The 20,705-nt window shown below is 38.9% G+C and overlaps 1 protein-coding gene across 4 annotated transcripts in view; it reads left to right on the top strand.

Annotated features, from left to right (window-relative positions):
* The window catches only part of DPP10 (dipeptidyl peptidase like 10), a 216,147-nt gene extending 197,860 nt beyond the window's left edge, over window positions 1-18,287 (top strand). For all 4 annotated transcript variants that reach the window (XM_062578191.1, XM_062578192.1, XM_062578193.1 and 1 more), the window contains 7 exons: window positions 8,085-8,279; window positions 9,703-9,757; window positions 14,035-14,134; window positions 14,705-14,763; window positions 14,852-14,924; window positions 16,256-16,329; window positions 17,809-18,287. In XM_062578191.1, the coding sequence (XP_062434175.1) occupies window positions 8,085-8,279; window positions 9,703-9,757; window positions 14,035-14,134; window positions 14,705-14,763; window positions 14,852-14,924; window positions 16,256-16,329; window positions 17,809-17,946 (694 nt within the window). In that variant the 3' untranslated portion in view covers window positions 17,947-18,287. The remainder of the gene's footprint in view (window positions 1-8,084; window positions 8,280-9,702; window positions 9,758-14,034; window positions 14,135-14,704; window positions 14,764-14,851; window positions 14,925-16,255; window positions 16,330-17,808) is intronic.
* The last annotated feature ends 2,418 nt before the right edge of the window (window positions 18,288-20,705 follow it).

The following is a 20,705-nucleotide window of genomic DNA, read 5'->3' on the forward strand; positions in this document are numbered from 1 at the left end:
AGAGAAGGTGTAGCAGAGGAAAGGAGCAGCCAGGAGCGCACTGGCAGCCCACCTTTGCAATATTTGCTAGCATGAATCCTGAGGCATGTTTATACTTTAAGCAGCTCTTTTAAGCATGCCGAAGGCAAACAGACTCTGCTAATTGACACTGGCAGCATTGCATGGAGTAAAGAAACACTGAGGTGTTAGCAGTATAGCACTTTCCTTTTAAGGATCTTAGTAAATACGTACTCTGCCATGTATCCTTGTATATGTAGATGTAGATGTAGAATATGTAGATGTAGATGTAGATGTAGAATATGAAATTATATTCTCGTGTAAAACCTAGCAAAGAAAGGAACCAGAAACCTGAAGAAGGCCAAGGCCAAGAAAAGAAAAAGAAGAGCCAAGGAAATATTAATATGAAGTGGTATTCGTATCGAGAATTCAAATAAGCAAGAACAGTATTGAGGAAGGGTCTGAATTTTAAACTTGCCAAAGTTAGGAAATCCTAACTAACCGATAATTTGACTGCGTCACTATGTATGGATATGTTTTATAGTTTTTTTCTGTAACGTGCATGCGAGATGAAAAATTCTTTTGTTAACAAATTATGATATCTACATTTGTAATACAGAGACTGCTTCTTTCTCATCAACTCCTTAACTTTGCAATACTGCATTCTCAAGGTTGGAAGAGGAAGAAGTTATATTTCTTCAACAGCTTTTTACAAACTTTAAGCTAAAGTCACAAGTAGTCCCTTTTTTGAGTTAAAGATGTCCCAAAATGAAACATACAACTGAAAACTACCATTGATGTTGCAAGAAATTTCCTTGTGGGATGATTTTTGAGCCTGTAAGTTGTAATAGGACTTCAGTTCTTTCTAGTTCCTGAGAAAGTATGATTGGAAATCCGTGTGCATGCAGGTAGTTTGTTGACCCCACAACTCCAAATTGATGTCTTAGGATGTTTTCATTATCAGAAGTACAGCTTGCCGAAGAAAAGTAGTATTCAGTTCGAAGAAGAACGTGTAACTTTTACAAGAAACACCAGTAAGTTGTGTATGTGGTGTCATTTCCCAGATATTTGACTTTCCTAAGTCCCAGAGTGATACTTTTGGGATTGCCTGAGAAACATCTTGCTCTTAGTGCTGGAAGTGTTAAATAGAATTATATTAGTGGCTGATAACAAGCTTGGCCTTTCATACTGCTCAGTTGTACCTATTCTTCTGCTTATGTTCTTAGCTATAATTATCAATATATTTCAGCTATTGAAATTCTGGAAAAGAACACTTGCCAATGTTTCTGGTAATCATGTTGGCTTAGTTGCGTATCAACTTTTTAGAGTGCAAATTCTATATGACATCTTACACCAGATTATATATATAAACATGTACATGCACACACACAAATATATAGAAAAAGAGAAAAGATATATTTGGAAGAGTTAATTGTTAGTAGATATGAAGTGACTTTTACATTCCATTTCAGTAGGACTGCACTTTGGCAAGGGCTTAAGAAGGGAGTGATCAGGAGGAAAGAAGATGAAAAAAAAAAAAAGGAGAGAGCATGGGACTTTAAACATGAAATTCACCTAATACATTTTGTCCCTGGAGTCCAATATAAAGGCCTAGTTAAGTGCATATAGACTTGTGATGCTTTCTGTCCTGAGCTGGAGGGTAAATATGGCATGTAAGAGCTAACAGCCTGTGACCAGCTGTTCACTGCAGTGATTGCTTCCAAGTAGTTCCCAGTCACTGGTGAAGGTTCATCTTTCCCGTTTCATGGATGCTACCAGGGTCTGCTTTGCCCCTGTTTGCAGGAGGCCAGTTTCAGTGACTTAGACTTTTGATGGTTGAGATTCATAACTTTACTGTATATTTTCAGTAACAGCAAGTCCTTTTGTGTTGTGTCTCTATGCTCTTCGGATATATGGGGGTTACAATCCTAATAACACAAGCTGGAAATAGGTAATGGGAGAAAGTTTTCTATTATTCTCATTGTCACACAATTCCAGGTAAAATTTTTCAAATCACTGAATGCTAATGGCCATATCAAAGATGTGTGGCTATAATACGGTTTCTGTATTCATGTAAGGATGCCTACATTTAAATTTGAACTCCTAAGACAGCCAGGTTTCCAAATGCTAAAACAGAGCCTGTGCTAGCAGCTTCTGGTCCTGGCACAAAACCCTGGCCCAAACTCAGTACAGCTCTGTGTAGACACAGGCTTCCTCCATTCAGCTATAGGACCAGGCCCTAAATATCCTTAAATGCAAGCTGTAATTTCTCCATAAGGATTTTGTGATGACTCATCCATTAGCAGTTGTAAAGCGTACTGCAACATTAAATACAAGATCACTGTATCACTATGTCAAAATTTATGGTCATCTATACAACTGGGCTACCTAACAGATACACAGGTCTCACATAGGAACCAGCTATGTTGTCTAACACGATTTTTCTTTCCAGAATTGTGATGCATAGCCCATAAAATGCTAAATAGATTATAACACTTTCCTTTCTTCCATTTGTTCTTCTAAACTACTAACACATTTCACACTCAGTTTCCTTCAGATATAATACATACAGTGTAGCTATAGATTAGAGAGGTGTACCATAATTGCCTGAAAGAGTGATTATCATCTCTTTTCTATATAATTAGGATCAAAGTTTAAATTTCACATCCTCGATTTTCTCATTTTGTTTCACCTTACTCATTAAAAAAGTTGGAAGATACACTCCTTAGTAACACACAGGAAATGATTAAGTAAAGACTCTGGCATTTAATCTGAGTAATAAGATGAGAGGTGATAATCATTCTTTATTTTTTTCTTGAACATAATTAACCTCATTCCTTCAAAATTTGTAGATAATGTATCTTAAATGTCAGCATTTATTATTTAACACCATTTAAAACTGTCCAATATGTAAGTGGATATAGTAGAACTGAATCAGTAGAGAGATTGTTCTGATCCTCTAAGAAGCAACCCAACAGGTATTCGTCCAAAGTAATCAGCAAATGTCCCCAAGAGCCTTTTGTCCATCTGTTTGTTTACTTGTTTTCTTAGATTTTTGTAATTAACAGAAATCACTTCACCTATAATTGAAATGAAGAAAGATTTAGGCCTTACACAAGCAATCAAACCTTTTTATGCCTCCAGTTAATATACTCTCAGGACTAATAGCAAGATGAAGACAGTATGGTGGGAAGTGAAGTTTTTTCCCAACATCAGGAATAACTCATTAATAGAATAGCAGAAATGGAGAGAGGAGTAATGCAAGCATTGGGAAATATCAGAGATCTGAGATATGATAATGATTTACATATTCATAACCATCTTGTTTATTTGTTGTAGAGGACTTTACTCATTTTAATTGGCAGCTGTTGCAAGGGAAGTGACAATGCTTTGCTGCATAGTGAAATTTAAAAACAAGTGGCAAATTGCACTACTTTTAATGCAGTAGGCTTGCAGGGAGCACATCCCTGAAGGCCTTTGCATTTGGCTGTGCTAGTTCTTTTCCTATAAAAGAACTGCAAAGTTTAATTTTGTTGTGCTCCCTGAGTTATGTAGATGAAGCATTAATTATTTTGCAAGTCATCCATCTAATGTCTTCACTCCTCCCTCCATGCTCTTTTTGTGTTGCTCTTGCATCAAAGTATTCAGTGGAGATTCTCTTCTTTTTTACTCTTTTATGTTGTTTCCACATTCTTTGGACTTCCTGATATTTTCCATACGGGGCAAATGCATTTAGTGCAGTCGAGACGAGGGACAAACTGAGAGCTTACTGCAGCTGTTTGGGCTGCAGTCTGGGGGCGTGAGGAATGACGGAGCTGTTCACTCCCTTTCTCTTGAGTCTGGTCTCCAAAAAGCTTGGAGAATAGTTGAATTAAGTTGAACTAACTGGTCCATCCCCTTTTTTCCTCCCCTCTCCCACTTTCCCTGGCAGCAATATACATCTGACATAGGGTGGTGTGGCAGGAGACTGTATGTGAGTAAACAGTTCATCTAAGGTTTGTTAGAAAAACTCAAGAAAAGATTCAAAAACTTTCCTCCTTTTCTGATGACAGGACAGTGTTGCATCTCGTGTTCTCAAAACTATATTTTGGAAGTTTTCAACCTTGAGGGATTTGGAAGAATGTTTTGAGAATAATGATTTTATTTCTTGTATTGTGATCTCTACTTCAGTCCTGTCTACCCCATGATTCTGGAACCACCTCTGATGGTATGTTTTAGTTGGTTTGGCTATATCTGCAGGGAGGAGTTATAAATATGATCTAGTTTTAGGTGTGTGTATCTAAACAGGATATATGAACAGGCAGAAAATGCTGGGGACTCTGTGTCATCAGTGTTTGAGGCTACTCACTTTCCCTGATTTTGCACCAGTAATGGTGGGTGTGTTTGAAAGCTAACCAAGAGATACTCATGAAATCTGAGAAATGCAGTGAATTTTTCCATTATACCAGTTTTGCAAAATGGTCTTTTTTCTTTCTGTTTGGTTCACCAAAAGCAAAGAGGACTTTTATCAGTGATATATTTTTGTGTTAGATTTTATTCTTTGAAATGTAGTCTTTCTTACATATTTGCCATCCATATGCTGTATGAGATTCACTTTTTCACAGAAATAGAAGTGTTCAGAACATTAAGCAGTGATGATAGCAGTTTTTTTCCACATATCTTTTAAATTGTTTCCCCTCTGCTCGGTCAGCCCTATAACTTCTAAAATTCCTCTTTAAATTCTCCTCATTTAGTTTTTAAGCAGAGCACAACCTGGAGCAAATTTTGCTGCAGTCATGATAGCACCATGGCAGTGGAGTAGTGCTCAGAGTACAACAGCAATTGCCTCTCTGATAAAACTATATTATCCCCCGTAGGCTGCAACTAGAGTCATGAAAAGAGACTTTAACTAAAGCTTCTGGTTACAGAATCCAAAAAAACAGATTCTTCTCTTTTCAGCAAAATATGAACTTATGATGAGCTGCCCCTTTTTCCCAGACAGTCTGAGGTGTATGTGACTGCATTGCAAGAAGCATACAAATTACCCACTAAGGTCAATGATGTTGGTATATTATTGATGGCTTCTGTCTATTTAAATGGTACCTCGATGGCAAACTTCAGCAGCATGCCTGAGTCGTCAGCAGTTGCACTGCCACAGCGGACTCATAACCTGCGTGTAGGCACTGCTGAAGGCACACACTTGGTAGGTCTGAATTTTGAAAGTCAGGAGCAAAAATTAAAATGAGCAGATGCTGTAATGTACAAAAAGGCAAAAATGAATTGGGAATTATTAGGCATCATCTTCATTTAAATCATTCTGCTCTTGTTATGTGACTATGGAGAACCCCAGGGTGCTGCTTCTTAAGAAGCCCCTGGCGGGTGCCGAAGGGCATATAGCTTTACATTGCCATTTCAGGTCTGGCTATGGATTGCTGTAATGCTTTGGCAGGTTTGTTTTTCCCTAAGGTCCATCCACAATCAGGTGAAAAGAAGATTTCTGCATTTATATTATATCCAAGCATAAATGGTTTTCTTCCAGGCTTATTAGTGGAGTCAAGAAATAATTCTTTGAACAGAGTAACACTGAACAGAAGTTAATTATTGGTAGGCTATAAATAGCAATGAGTGTAAAACAGAAACCCTTGGATCCAAATACTTCAGACGTAGGAGAAAGCTGGAATCCCAGAACACCACAACTTGGGCTGTGCATCTAGCGTTGCGCTGTAGTCACAAGTCTGCTTTCTTATAGAGCCCTCAGGGTGGTAATCAAACTTGCATGAAAGATTAACACCTTGCAGAAGCCCCACTGAAGGGTAAAAGTGGAACATAAAGGGAGCATAGAATATATATCGTCTCCCTATGGATAAGGGAATCACACCTCAGACAATAAGTATCATTTTTTACTAGAAGCTGAAGAGTAAAGAGACCTTTTGATGCTAATGTGAATCTTGACATGCGCCTCAATGGAAATGGCTTTAAATGCCTGTCACAGACTACTTATATGGACATTCTTGAAATAAATTAACCACTGGAAAATTGCTTCCAAAAGCAGTATGTCAAGCAACCCATCATGAAGGAGTGGAAGACGTATGGAGTTTAAAGGCTGAGCCTATAGCCAGCCCAGCGATGCCCTCTGGAGAGGGAGCTTGAGAGGAAGGCTGTTGCCAGCTCCCACAGACCAAGAATCTTGCTGGGGTTTTGTTTCATTTAAACCTCCCTCCCCCCCCCCCCCCTTTTTTTTTTCCAATTTGAAATGCCTACTGCTGCAGAGGTGTCTAAATGTTTTCCCATGTGCCTAGATACGTTACATATATAAAACAAATGAGGACCCTGTATATGTTTTATTCTTAACATTAGGTGGGAAGGAAACAAGCTGATTTGTGATTTTTTTCATTTGTATGGGGAACAGTAAACTCCTGGAAAGATACCTGGCCAGACACAGCCAGGGTATTTCTGACAGATTATCTAATTGTGAAAGTTAGAAGAATTTAAAATATATATGTAACTGGACAGAGGCTGCTAGTATTGAAGACAGTGGTAAAAGTTCTGTGGAAATAGCTGTGTAGAGGGCTTCTGAAAACCTGGCTTTGTGCAATAAGCGTAAGTGGAAAGAGTCATTCTGCTCCTGCTTCTATTGTAAAAATAACAATAATATACTTCTGAGACTGATATTTTCCACGGAGCTCACTTGACAATAACTAATTCCAAATTCATTGCTCTGCATTGTTTCACAGTTAGTGTAATCACAGCTGAATTGCTTAAGCAGACACAAAAATACCCTTGCTTTCTTTTCATAATGCCAAGTGTAAACTTGATTGATGCACAAGATAATGATAAATCAAGTATAACATATTTCCAGTGAATCTAAAACTAAGTAATCCTGACTTCAGTGTGTGATATACTGGCTATGTATGTGTGGTAGGTCCTACTGGGTGGAGAACATATGCATTTATCATATACTTGCTAATTAACAGAGCGATTACCTTGAAGGTGACCTGTTATCCACAGTTAAAAAAAGATACTGAATCAGCATCTTATTGTATGTAAAAGGCAGTAGTTGTTGTAGGAGGTGGTGCTATCTCTCTTTCCTCCCACAGGCTTATGTAACTCTATCAGACTAAGACTTCTTCAGCAAAATAATAATTTCTGTCTTCAGCTTTCTATCACCTTAGCCAGGATATTCCCACGGACACTGTCCAATCTAATTTCCATACAGCCAGCACAGACACTTTCACATTTTAATTTGCATTCAACTGGCAGATGCAGTCTGCATAGAAGTGTTTTGCATTTTGTACAGCTTCATGGTAGCCTGCTGTCTTATTCTTTGTTTATCTTGGAGGGAAAATAATGACAAGCTCCTCTTTTAAAATTGACATTTTGTTTTCTTTGGAAGAAAAGAAGTATATATGTGCCTTCAATGGAAAATGCTTATTGTTCCTCTAGAAACTGCATTCTCCTATTCTTCTCCACTTTTTCTGCTATAAGCCTCTATTTTTTTTGTCATAAAATAAACTTACCACTCCTGTCTGCATCCATTTCCTGCTATGAAATCGGATGGAGAAAATATAATTTTCTCCAGTGTGTACTTTAGTCTTCTTTGTAGCCTATTTGAAAAAAAATCCAGTCAAGAATACAATAATGCAGTTATTTTTGTTTCCTGAGATGACGTCCTTCTTAAGAGTGTTATATAAATCGCAGCAAAGGTACTGCAGAAATGTTCCCTTTTGTCTGTTTAGTGCAACTTAACAAATTCTACATGAGATTTCTTAGAACTGAACTAACCATTAGAGATAATGCAGGGGCTTTTGTTCACTTTATTAGCGTATAAGCACTGTGTGCTTCAGTTTTCTGTTTCTTTCTGTAAAGTCTATTCAACTAGTCCAACAACACTGCAATAGAGTGTTAATAAAGAAATTAATTTGCCTGCTGCTGCCGTAGGGATACCCACACTGGCTAATGTGGCGTTATCGATGGAAATGCCAATAATCCAGCCGGGTGGCAAAACCCACTGGACTCTGCCAGCTGGGTTGAATGAAATAGCGAAGAACGGCAAAGCGCTTCACGTTGTCAATAGTCTTCGTTTGTGTCTGGTGTGTTGGTATTTGCAGTGATGAAGCTCCAGGCAGCCAGTTGGTTACAGATAAGTTTCACATTGACTGGGACTCAGTGCTTGTCAACTCTGATAATGTCATCGTAGCTCGATTCGATGGCAGAGGGAGTGGATTTCAAGGCCTTAAGATCCTGCAGGAAGTCCACCGGTGCTTGGGATCAGTGGAAGTGAAGGACCAAATAGCAGCCGTAGAGTACGTATGTGCAAACTTTTCTTCTCTGTTACCCCACCTCCACCTTGCTGAATAAACCTTTCCAACTGACACTGCCCAGAATGTTTCCTTTGCATAGTGAAAGGCATTAATGTTTATTTTTAATGCAGCTGCAAGTTTTGAAACAATCACCTTGCATTGCAAACAGAAAATTAAAGATCAAAGAGGTGCTTTCTTTGTGTGTTGGTGCTTCTCTTCGATAAAGCAGTCGTTCAGTCTAAGTATGCAATCTAAATATGCTATCAAAGCTAGCTCATATTTGTTTAGATTCCGTAATGTTTTAATGTTTTACTGCTTTTGTGTTATAATATTTTAGGCATATTCAATAAGATGCTGCTCTCACTTGCACCACAGAGTTCTGGAATAATTGTACCAAACAAATGGACTCGTAATGGTGTAAACAAGAGCAAAATTTGAGCAAATGCCTATTTATGTCTCACTTGCATTATTATTCTCATATTGGTATAAATCCAGCGGGTGCAGAAGAGAGTCATTGCCTGCTGTAGATTTATCGCACGTGACTTTGACAGAAGTCTTTGCTAACGGCATAGGCTGATATTAAGGTCTGGCTGAGTTGTTCTAGCGGCTCCTTCAGGAAAGGCCAGGGCAATGTGTAAGCCAGTTTTGGGGGGGGGGGAGGGGGGTTGATTTTGTTCTTTTGGAAGGAGTTGATACCTCAACCATTGCATGAATAGGTGTGTCTCTGACGTGGTCAGAGTGGTCGAGGGGGCACCTAGGGCTGAGGCTGGTCAGGAGCGGGCTCATTCCCTTCCAAGTGAGCCTTGGGAAAGGCCATCCGAAGCAGCCATGGGCTGTGTTACGTGATTTGAGCAATGGTGTTCCAACACCCAGAGGTTACAGACTAAATTACATCTGGCCTCTTTTCTGGATGTGCTGCATGGGAAGAGCCCTTGGCTGAGAGGAAGGGCTGCAGTTGTTTTTGGCTGTTCAAGAGCAGTTGGATTTTGCCCTCAGGTTATTAAATCTTTCCTGTATAAAATTCACCACTGCTGATTAATTGCCTTGATGAGAAAATTAATCATTTGGATGATTACATAAACTCAAGAAGTTGCATTCATCTAGCTGTCTGAAAGCCAGGGCACTGGCCAAAGGCAGTTGCTTCAGCTCCCTCCCTTGTCAATGGAAAATCCAGGCTCTGGGGGAAGCTGGTGCTCCCCAGCCTGAAAAAGTCCAACGCAGGTGGGAAGACTTGGCCGTTCAATGGTCTCTCTCTTGTCTCCATTAGCTGAAGAATGAGTGTAAATGAGCAATTTAGACAAGTTGCATTTCCCAGTGAAGTAATACTTTATTGTCACTCACAATTATGACAATTCCTTACTGTGTGAATAATTTTATTCACTTATTAGATTCACTAAAATAAAAACTTCATTTTATTTTCTTGCAGATCCTTACTGAAACAACCATTCATTGATCCTAAGAGACTGAGTATATTTGGAAAGGTAATGTGCAGAAATAGCATGATGTGTCATCATGATTCTTCAAAAGAATGCTATAAAATCATAAGCAAATACATTTTTCTACTTTCCTAAGACAATTTAAGTTATTAGAAGAGGGGAAAAGCTTGCCATAATATACTATTTTTTTCTATTTCTTTTCTCAAAATGGCTATTTGAAATAGTTCATTTTTTTGGAACTGCAGTATTTGCATTTCAGAATCTGTGTAGAGAGTGTGTCTGATGAGAAGCCTCTGTTTTCATTAGAAATTTTGAACATGGATTTAGTTTCTGCAAAAGCCTGCTTCTTATACTTTCACGTTTGGACTGTAGTTAAATAGATAACATCCTTCTAATATAAGTTTTATATCCAAATGCTTTATTGACCATTCAAGTGGGCTGAGTTATGAGCCTATAGCACCAGGAACCACTTCCTCCTTGTGCCATCTGCTAGAAATCTCTCATTTGCTCTTTTATCAGCTGCTTAACTGCATGGTATGTCATTGCCTCTAGTGTTAGAAAGAACCAGGCAAAGGTTTAACCTTTTGTGAAGAACTAAATAGCATTTTATTGATTTCTATTAAAAAACAGCAGCTAGGAACAGCGCATAATTATTGCTTCTTTTACAAACTAGCATTTGCATCCCTCCTGTTCTTTTCCTTTTTTAAGTGTTACCTTGCAAATGATAATGTTTTGTGCTTTTCCACACAAAGCAACAACAAGCCACACGGGATGCCTAGGCGAACCCCGTGATCAGCAATGATAGGAGCAGCATGCCCACCACTGGGAAGCCCCTTGCTTCCCATCGCTGCTCTGCTACTAACATGCCGCACGGCCTCAGGCAAGGCACTTAACCTTCATGTGCCTCTCTGATTGCCAAATGAGGGGAGTGATATTCACCTCCTGAGCAGTAGCATTTTGAGGCTTGGTTAATGTTTGTAAAGTGTAGTGGAAATGAAGTACCAACTACTTTTAGCGTTCCACATGAGCATGACCTTCCCCTTGAAAGAAGTGAGCTCCTGCCACGTTGCTTGAGCTAAAAACTTTCATTGCGAGAGTATCAACAGCATCAAGAGCAGTATTTAGTTTTCAGGGCAGCCACCAAGCAGGGATTGCATTCAGCTGAGTATGGGTGGATGGAGCTGATTGCATCTGCCACATAACAGCACAAATTTCTGTTCAGTTTTGGTGCTGGTTACCAAAATACAGGAAAGTACACATGCATATAGGCATACACATTCCTCCATTCCTCTTTCCTCAAATAACTGAAGATGTTATTTCTGAAATGCCATCAGTAGACACCTCCAAATTACTTGGTTGTTTCTGACCTTAGAGGTTCATTTCATTGCCTTTTGAAAACTCCCACAAGTTTGTATTGGAGGTTAGACAGCATCTTGTTTCCTAATGGTGACATGATGAGACAAGTACCATGGAGTGTACATTTTAACAAGACTTTTTACGAGACTGCTAAAGGCTACCTGCAAAAACTTTGTCTTCCCCGAAATATTACTGGTAGTGGTGTTCCCACATTTATTTTCTGAAGGAAAGATTGAGGAATGAAAATTGGAAGTATGGGAAGGCAAAGAACAAAAACTGGGAAATTCAATAACCTTCAATGCTGCTTTGAATTCAGAGTTTACTGTTTCTAAACTAGTTAACCTCTCAACATTGCTTTCCTGAGATCCAGCTTCCAGTGACAAAAAAAAAAAAATCATACATTCTAAACATCAGTTTTAAAATTAGGAAAAAAATCCACTTAAAAGTTTCCGACGTTATTGCATTTTCAACCTTGTGCTTATTTTAGTCAATTAAAAATCTTCTAGATCCATTTACTGCTTACTATGTACAACACTATGATAGAAAAAGTCTTCTTTTTTCCTTTCTATGCATGAAATTGTGTTGATTGATGGAAATGGAACATACATTTGCTTGAAAATAAGATGACTTTTTTATTACCTAATGCTGATCACACAACTAAACTCATACACGCTGTCATGGAGCTCTTCAGATTACTTGAATTCTGGGAGAGGTTTCAGAACAACTCAGAAAGAAAAATCTTGCCAAAATCAGTAATGTAAACTACTAACAAGAGTGACAAGAATGTCCAGAGGGCACAGTGTGGAAAATACCTACTTCTTATTGCCAGGCGATCTGCCAATGCTGTCTTGCTTATCTCTGCAAGTAGTACGTGCCCAAGTGATGAATGATCCAAGGGCCTTCTGAGCAGATACACAACAAATCATGGTGAATTTGCATTTCCCTGTCATGGAAGTAGAAGAAGAAAAAGAGCTCGAAAAGAAGTTGAAAGGAGGACTTCACAGCCAACTACTTCTTTAAAATATTGCCATTAGGATGAAACAACAGAAATCGGACCTATGAGCACGGCATTCAGGTCCTTGCATTAGGAGATACAAAAACTATTGATTCCATCATCACTGTGAGGTGCTTCTAAAAACGTGGGTTCACTGTGTAGTGTTTTTGTCCTGGAAAGCCTGGCTGGAAGCAAGGGCATAAGCACAAAAGAAAGAAATTCCCAGGAGAGCTAAACCAAGCTCTTAATGAATACGTGGCTTAAATAATAAATAACCTGGCAAAATCTATCCTAGGATTAAATTTGTGCTGTGGAGCTACTGGGAAAGACACAAACAGAATATTAAATAAAAGAAAAAGAAGAGAACCCAGAGGCGGAGGAAAGTTGCTATTCTCTTAAACTCTTTGAATTATACAAGTTTTTGGTGCCCACTCAGAAATTCTTTCTTAGGTTAGATCTGTTCTTGCACGTGGACAGTTCAGAGCTATTCCTGGCGTCCAGTGCTGGAATTGCCATGGGAAGGGGATAACTTGGTTCCTTACCCTCCTTGGGAAATCCAATTCTGTATTTCCTTCTGTGTGCCCATTTACATTTAATATAGGCTGGTTCCAAAGAACGTTCATGTTTGCTTCTTAAGTAAGCTTAAAGAGTTTTCAGGTGTTCCAGCTCTTCCAGAGAGGTCAACTGTTAATTAAATTTTTAGACATGAAGAACAGGAGCAGACAGGGTACGAAAAAGTCCACAAGAAACCTGTGTGAGCATTTGACACAATATTCATTATTTTGGGGGGGATGGGGTTTTTTTTGTTTGTTTTTTTACATTTTTCTTTTCCTTGTGATGGGATAATTTCTTCTTGCTGAAATGTGTTCGTGCCAAACACAAAACAACACAAAACCCCAAATAACTGCAAAAGTCAATTTTCCAGTGCTGATGAAGAAAAAGCAAAGATGGCAAGTAGAGAAATTTGAAGAGCCCGTAATATATGAGAAAATCACTGATCCCAGATGCCACAACTCAGAATTTCATTTTCTTTGGGCCTGGAACAAAAATAGGTGTACACATGTGGATTGTCAATGTCATTCAAAAGGAACGCGTGGCCTCAAATTAAAGCACTTGCTTTCATGCTGCTCCTTCTCAAATCAGAGGGGTTTTGTAGACCTGGCCGAGGAGATGATGATCGGCCGTCAGGACAGCAGGAGCGGTGGGATGAGGCAGGAGCTCACCTTCTGCACCCCGTGTCTCCCAACTCCTTCCTGCTCTCCATTCTCCTGCACTGTAACAGCAGCCTGATGGTCAGGATGTGCATCTAGAGATTAGCATAATACTGAGCAACGTGACTGCCTAGAGGTTTTTTCCTGCAAAACACTGAAGGATCTGTACCTCTCTCTCTGGGATGTTTGACAATGCTGCGGCAAAAAGAATTAATTAATAGTGGTAGGATCAATCTTCAAAGATCCAAGAGTCAGAGGAAGGACACTTTGCAATCAGTTCACACAGTTTTCCCCCATTCCCACACTCTGTCTCTCTCTCTGCAGTCAGCAGTGTGCTCAGTGTGTCCCTGTAATTATCATATATCTACGTTAAATATATCAGAAAGTGAATACAAATCTTCCCATCTAGGTTCTGTTGCCAAGAGCCTTGCTTTCCCTCCTCCCTCCCCGTAACTTTCACATTTTTTACCAGCTGCAAGTTGGTGTGCCATGATGGAACTATGGACCTTAAATTGAAATACGCTCATTGTTACTAAATGGCGTATTTTAAAAATCGCAGCCAGGCCAAATAGTATCTTTATTCGCTCTTAACTGTATGTTTACATTTCCTTTTAAAGTATCTGTTGCAATTTTATGTAAATACATATTATACATTATATGCATGCTGTAAAGTATCACTGTTGGATTAGCACAATGTGTTTTATTTCGTTATTATTAGAAAGAAATAAACAAAAATCTCATGATACCGTTTCCTCTGATAGGGATACGGCGGCTACATTACATCAATGATCCTGAAATCCAGTGAACGGCTTTTCAAATGTGGAGCCGTGGTGGCACCAATTACAGACATGAAGCTGTATGGTGAGTGCTCCCTATCCTTCACCGGTATGACAGCTTATTTCAAAATATCTTTTATTCATGGAGCTACTGTTCATTTTAACTAAGGGCAGGCAATGTAGCGATATCGACTAGTTTTCACCTCGCTATCTCGTTCCCCCCTTTAAATGAAGGGTTGAGGGCAGCTTCCACTGGGACAGTTCGCCGAAGCATATAACAAATACATTGTTATTAACACCATGAGTTTTGTCAGAAGAGTTGTGTTTCCCATTTTGCACTGAAATTCAATCAGGCATCTCGTTCCCTTAGATGCTTTTAGTATTCAGCCTGAATCAAGATTTTTGGTAGATATGGTAGAGAGAGATACGTATGAATCTTTCAAAATTAGTGGTAAAGTTCCTTGTGACCTCGACCATGTCCTCATTCAGTCACAGGGTATTTGGTTGTATGTGACATACTGGGCATGTACTATGGACTGTGGTACGCAGGAGATCAGATTAAATAGCTTCTCCTGGCTGTAAGTCAGACCTAAACATCTTTTAAATAGAATTCATTTTGATTAATTTTGATTTTTTTTTGTTCTCACTTACACAGCATCAGCCTTTTCAGAAAGATACCTGGGTATTCCTTCAAAAGAGGAAAATACCTATCAGGTAAATTAGTCTAAACAAGTAATTTAAAGTTATAGTTTTACTTCTAAAACACAATTTAGTTACATCTTTGTATCTGTTTGCTTACTAGGCATCCAGCGTATTACACAATCTTCATGGTTTAAAAGAAGCAAATTTGCTCATAGTTCACGGGACAGCCGATAGTAAGTATCTACAGATGCAATTACGTTTGTTGTCAGAGGTTTTAATAGACAGATCTTCAAAGACAGATGAGGCACGCACCTAGCAAGAATGTTTTTAGTTTTGTTATCCCTCTGGTGGGGTTTTCTACCCAAAGAGATTTGATTGTCTGTTTTAATTGCCAATTCTAGCTCTAAGCTGAATGACGCTTTGCTGAATATTTGTACCTTTTAGTTGGTGTATGTTCTAATTTCTTTAAAATCTTGTGGATGACTGTCTTGCTCTTGAAAGGTATTATATCAATTATTAATAGAACAATATACATTTTTAATAGTATTCCAAATTTACAGAGCTTCTGCAATTGAAGAAAAAAATTCTGGTACAGTTTGTGAAGTACAGTATCCAAAGGGAAGTTAAACTTCCCACCTAATTAATTACAAGTTACTGCCAAAGCACTGGAAACCGAACTATGGGGAGCCCTTTCATAGAGCTGGTAGTTTTAACTCTAGTTTAACACAGACAAATAGAAAAATACAGGAAGGTCTGGCACTTAAATTGCAATTACCTGCCACCCTCGTCAAAAGCTGTGCTTTGGACCGCAAGCACAGTCCAAGGGGTGCAAATCCCACGCAGTGCCCCGTTCTCCCCAGAGCGGGTGCGAGCAGGTGCATCAGGCGGCCGAGCAGGCGCGAGATTGCAAAAGGCAGCAGCAATTTTTGCCCTGCTGAACTCGGCTCTTGAGGGAATTGGGATGCTGATAGGTGTCTGAGCAATGTGATGTGTTCAAGGCTATGATTCTTGTTGCCTGATGTCCTTGTTTGATGTCACATGGCTCAGCCTACATTCAGCCTTAGCCCTACAGGCCTAGAACATGGCCATAAAGTTGTCAGTTTTTGCCACCAAAAAAAAAAAAAAAAAAAAAATAGTTGCTGACATATATTACGTAAAGTTCATTACCTGAAGAAGCAAGGGCTGTATCTATCTTGTGCAAGCAAGAGAAAATATGCTGTGCTTTCCTTTAACACAATTATAAACTGGCTTGATGTTCAGACACAATGGTTTTGCACCCCTCTAAACTATTGCAGTCTGTGAAATCCCAGGATAGCGAGAGGAATCTTTACTGAGTGCCTAGAAAGCATAGCTTGGGGCTTTCATCTCACATCTCCCTTCTCCAAAAAAATCTGCTCTTTCATGTTCTGTCACTATTATTGGTTGGGCTGTGCATTTCTGATTGGGAAAAAAGTTAGTCAACTGTAAATCTGGTATTTACAAAGAAAGTCAAAGTTGTTTAACAGATAAATATTTCATATTAGCTTGGCTTTTTCTGACAATATTAAATGTCATTGTCTTGCAGTGAAAGTCCACTTCCAGCATTCGGCAGAACTAATTAAACATCTAATAAAAGCTGGAGTTAATTACACTATGCAGGTATGTGCAGCTGTGGTATTTTCTATAAACATAGTTCAACATTTAATCTCATATTGCTATTCCTTCCCTGAAAAGGATCCTCCCTACCACTATGCACTAGCAGTACTCTGGTTTGCAGTTATAGTGCTATTTTACTTACTGTTAGTGTGGGCGTTAAGAACCAGATCTTGTCACTATTCTGCTGGGCTCCTTCTCCTCTCTTACATCTCTTTTTTTTTCATCTGCTTTTCCTACCGCACTATGTAAAATGCCTTCTTGTCCACATGCACTCTATGTCATGTGGAAATAACAATATTGTAGTCTGTTTTCATCTAGAAAGATGATGGATCACATGAGACTATTTTCCTGTTATTTTGAACATATCAAGCTCATTAAAAGATAGCTAAAACGTTGGAATACTCTTCCCCTCCAAAGGCGCCCTGAGAGTGGGCATGCTGTGAGGGCCAGGTTGGGCGGTGGAGGACAAGGTGTCTTTGAACATGACCCATTGGAGAGTAACTGGATTTTGCTGGTTGAGGGTTCTGGTTGCATTAAACTTTCTTGAATATCTTAGATGATGTGGTTTCTGTTCACTTCCCCAAATATCTCTGATGTTATATGTTAGAAACCTTGTTCTTACTGACTTCTGGTGGACCTGTAGTTTCCATTGAAATGTATAAGATCACATGAGGAAAGAGGTGATAACAGGGAAGTAGGTATCAATTACGGAATGGAAAAAGAGTTTATACGTGAAATGGCATAGGAGCTGTTCTAGCTGTCCTTGTGATTTCAGCTGAGGTGATGTTTTGGCCTCTAAAGAAAGGAAGTAGGAATGAGAGATGTCACTCAGAAACAACCCTATTAAGGAATTCTCATGCAATCTTGTGGTTGCTGTAGTTTTAGGAAGGGGCTGAATCCATTTGCGCCAAACTACAAGTCTCATCTCCGAAACTCTGTGATCTGGATTTATTCGTTCAATCTGCAGATTGCCAGTCAGCCTCACTTGGGCAAAAGTCCCAATGAATTCAGAGTGAACAGATAAAAACATCCTCATCCACCCTGGGAAAGGAAGATGATGGGCTTTAGATAAGAGAGGAAGGTAGTTAAATATATTAATAAAAATATATTTTTTACTTAACACACAGAAGCTGGATAATTGAGAGGTACCTAAGAGCATGAGGTATCGAATCCACATTAAAGTTAATGGAATTTGGATGTCTAGACACCACTGAAAAATCTAGCTAAATAAACTTGTAAGCACAATGACTGAGAATATATATTTTTTGCTTCTACAGGCCCCACTGCAGTTGTTATTTTATTTAAGTTTTGAATTCTGAGGGAATGAATTTTGAGTTCTGTTAGCTCTCCTTGATGCCACAAAACTAATGTTATCATCTTGTTGTCATCTAAAACATTTTGAAGATCAGAAAAAGAAAATTAGAGTTCTAAATATTTTGAAAAGCCTTTAAAAAACTATTTTTTTCCTTTTGTCTCTGCTAGATCTACCCAGATGAAGGTCATAACATTGCTTCTGAGAAAGGCAAATATCACCTTTACAGCACAATCCTTGGGTTTTTTAGTGCTTGTTTAAAGGAGGAGACACCAATTCTACCACAGGAACCTGAAGAGGATGAATAAGGAAGCCTGTTTGTGTAGTACTAAATGGGGATATGCTTTGCAGCTCAATAAAACCTTAAATAAAAGTGACTGTAAGATTGCAGATTCTGCAGAAGCTCAAGGGCAGCTAAAGGATATCACAGCGGAACAGCACATTTAGAGACAATGAGCTAACAAACTGGAATTCAAATACAAAGTCCAAACATATTACCAAGGGACAAAACCTTTACCTTTGTGGAAGGTCAACAGTTGGTTAGTTTCCTGGAAGAACTTAGTTTTGCATAAGTGTAGGGTTAGTGCATGTTTGTTATGTTAAGCCTCACTGTTGGTTCTGTAAGTGATTGCTCGTTTTTTTAATTTAAATGCACATCTTTATTCATCTTTACATAATGCACAACCTGTCGTAAGTATTATGGCCACTAATACTTTAAAAGGTGAGCTGCAATCTAACACTTTACTGTAATGTTACAATAAGTGCAATTCTTTCGCTGTCTATTACACATAAGAAACCACGGAGTTAATAAAGGGCACGATATTTTCTGTAGTTTCTGCTCAAAGGGGAAATATTGTCCAGTGCATCATATAACTTCAATATTGAAAATGATTTTTTTTTTCAATTTTAGCGTTTACTATTATTACTGTACCTACTAGTAACCAATAGGGGATTTTTTGGTAGTGTACTCTTGGTCTTACTGTATATACATGAGACATCCTAAGCAGAAATTCCTTCTGAGCTTGAACAGGTTCTTCGGGACATAATTAACAGCTGTACTTAAAACAGTGTCTGCAATTGAAATCTTTCCCCAATCCAAAATGTATCTATTGTTTCTTTAAAATATGTTTGGGTTGTGCTTTGGTATTGTTTATAGTAGTTAATGGTTTGCTGGTTACACTCTAATTTTAGAATATGCTACTTTGTCACATGTAAATTAGATACATAAATATTAAATTATAGTTTCAGATAAAGAAAATTTATTAACAATGTATAATGCCATTGAGTAATACTTTACTCTTCAAATGAAGAAATATTTTGTATAGTGCATCTTCCTTTTCTTCATGTGGTCTCAAGTTCCGTTGTGATGTTCATCAAGGTGGCCCCATCTCCGCTGGTTTTCATTTGGTATTCCATGGCTGCTCGTTAAGTCTCTGACACAGGATTTAGACTCAGCGGCATTACAAAGAACTGAAACGTTTCTCATTCAAGGCAAAGGAAGCTCCTGACGAGCGAAATTTGGTTATTTATTCTGAAGGAAAGCCCCCATACATCCATTTATTTGCCAAGGCGAATTACAGCAATAGAAATTGAAACTATGAAATGAACAAGGCAGCCAGTTCCGGTCTTCAGAATGTTAATTCTGATCACCGAAATCAAGTACAATGTTCACTTAATTTGGGGTATCTTCCTGAAGGCATGTGAACACTCTTGACAGATGCTGTGCAACTTACAGGAGAGTAGCTGTAATTTTTTTCTTTTGGGATATATTCCAAATACTTTCCTATCCAATTAAGGTCTCATTTCTTGCAAGATCAAAAAGAAAGTGATTTTTGGAAGGTAACTTATACTATGTAAGATGCAAAGTTCTGCGTATTTTATGAAGAATGAAAATTGTTTTTAAGGTAATTGAAAATCACCTGAAGCTTTTTATTCATTATTTTCCTCTGGAATATTTTCTTTAACCGTTAGCATTTTCTATGATGCAAATAATTAATTTGTCTGAAAGCTGTGGTTTTATGGAACACTGAAAAGTCTCTGTCTTTTAATGTTTAGTATTTATCTTGTTTTATTAGTAATGTTTAACTATTTTTCAATTAGTTTAATACAGTTCTAATGTGCAATGACATCTTGTCTGGGTCCCAATGTCACCACAAAGTATGACTTTGCTTTGTGGCATTTACAGTACATATGTGTAGTACATATGTATAGTGCAAGTATAGTATATATGTATGAAACCTGGAGGCTGCCTGTATGCGGTAGGGTAAGATCATACAAAAAAAAAATTAAGAGAAGAATTCAAACAAGGCTCCGCGACCTCTGCTTTTCACTAAAGGAGCAACATTTTGAGTCTTGCGTTGGCTGGGACTCCTAGATTGTGATTTTATAAATTACACCCGTTACTTAATAAATGTTCTCCTAACGATGACGATGGTTTTCCTGACGGAACACAGCAGGCGAGGTGCAAATGCAGTCGGACTCCGTGAGATGGTTTTCCCGATTTGAGCCAAACGCACGCGAGGAAACCACGGCCGGCGCGGAGGCCGCGTGGGAAGGTGGGTCCTCGGCAGGATGCGCTGCCTCGCTCTCCGCGAGACAGCTCGCAGGTGCGCCGAGCCGCCACGTCTCACATCTGTCGCCTTCGGTCACCTGCGAAGGCGAGCAAACCAGGCTCGTGTCCCAGCAGCAGGATTATAGGTGCATTTTATATCAGATGCATGTGTTTTGCAGGATCCCCCTCATGTCTGAGCCCATCCCCGGCTCCTCTCTCCCTCGTGCCTCTCTGCTGCAAGCCCTCCAGCTTGCTTTTCTACCCCAGCATCTTGCCTCCAGTTTTAATCAGCGTAGCTGAATGTGAAGGTGACACGAGGACATGGCTTCTGTAAGAATACCTTTGCAAGGACTGGTATGCTTAGAAAGTGTGTGTTGTTTGAAATGCGGGTTATCCAGTGTGGAAATTTGGTATGCCTTTAATATATTTAAGATTTCTCACGCTGCTACAAATACATGTATTTTTACACACAAACACGTTTATGAAGGTGAGCGTCAGACCTCACCTAATTAATTG

Source organism: Rhea pennata, chromosome 6 (assembly GCF_028389875.1).
Source record: "Rhea pennata isolate bPtePen1 chromosome 6, bPtePen1.pri, whole genome shotgun sequence".
NCBI classification, from domain to species: domain Eukaryota; kingdom Metazoa; phylum Chordata; class Aves; order Rheiformes; family Rheidae; genus Rhea; species Rhea pennata.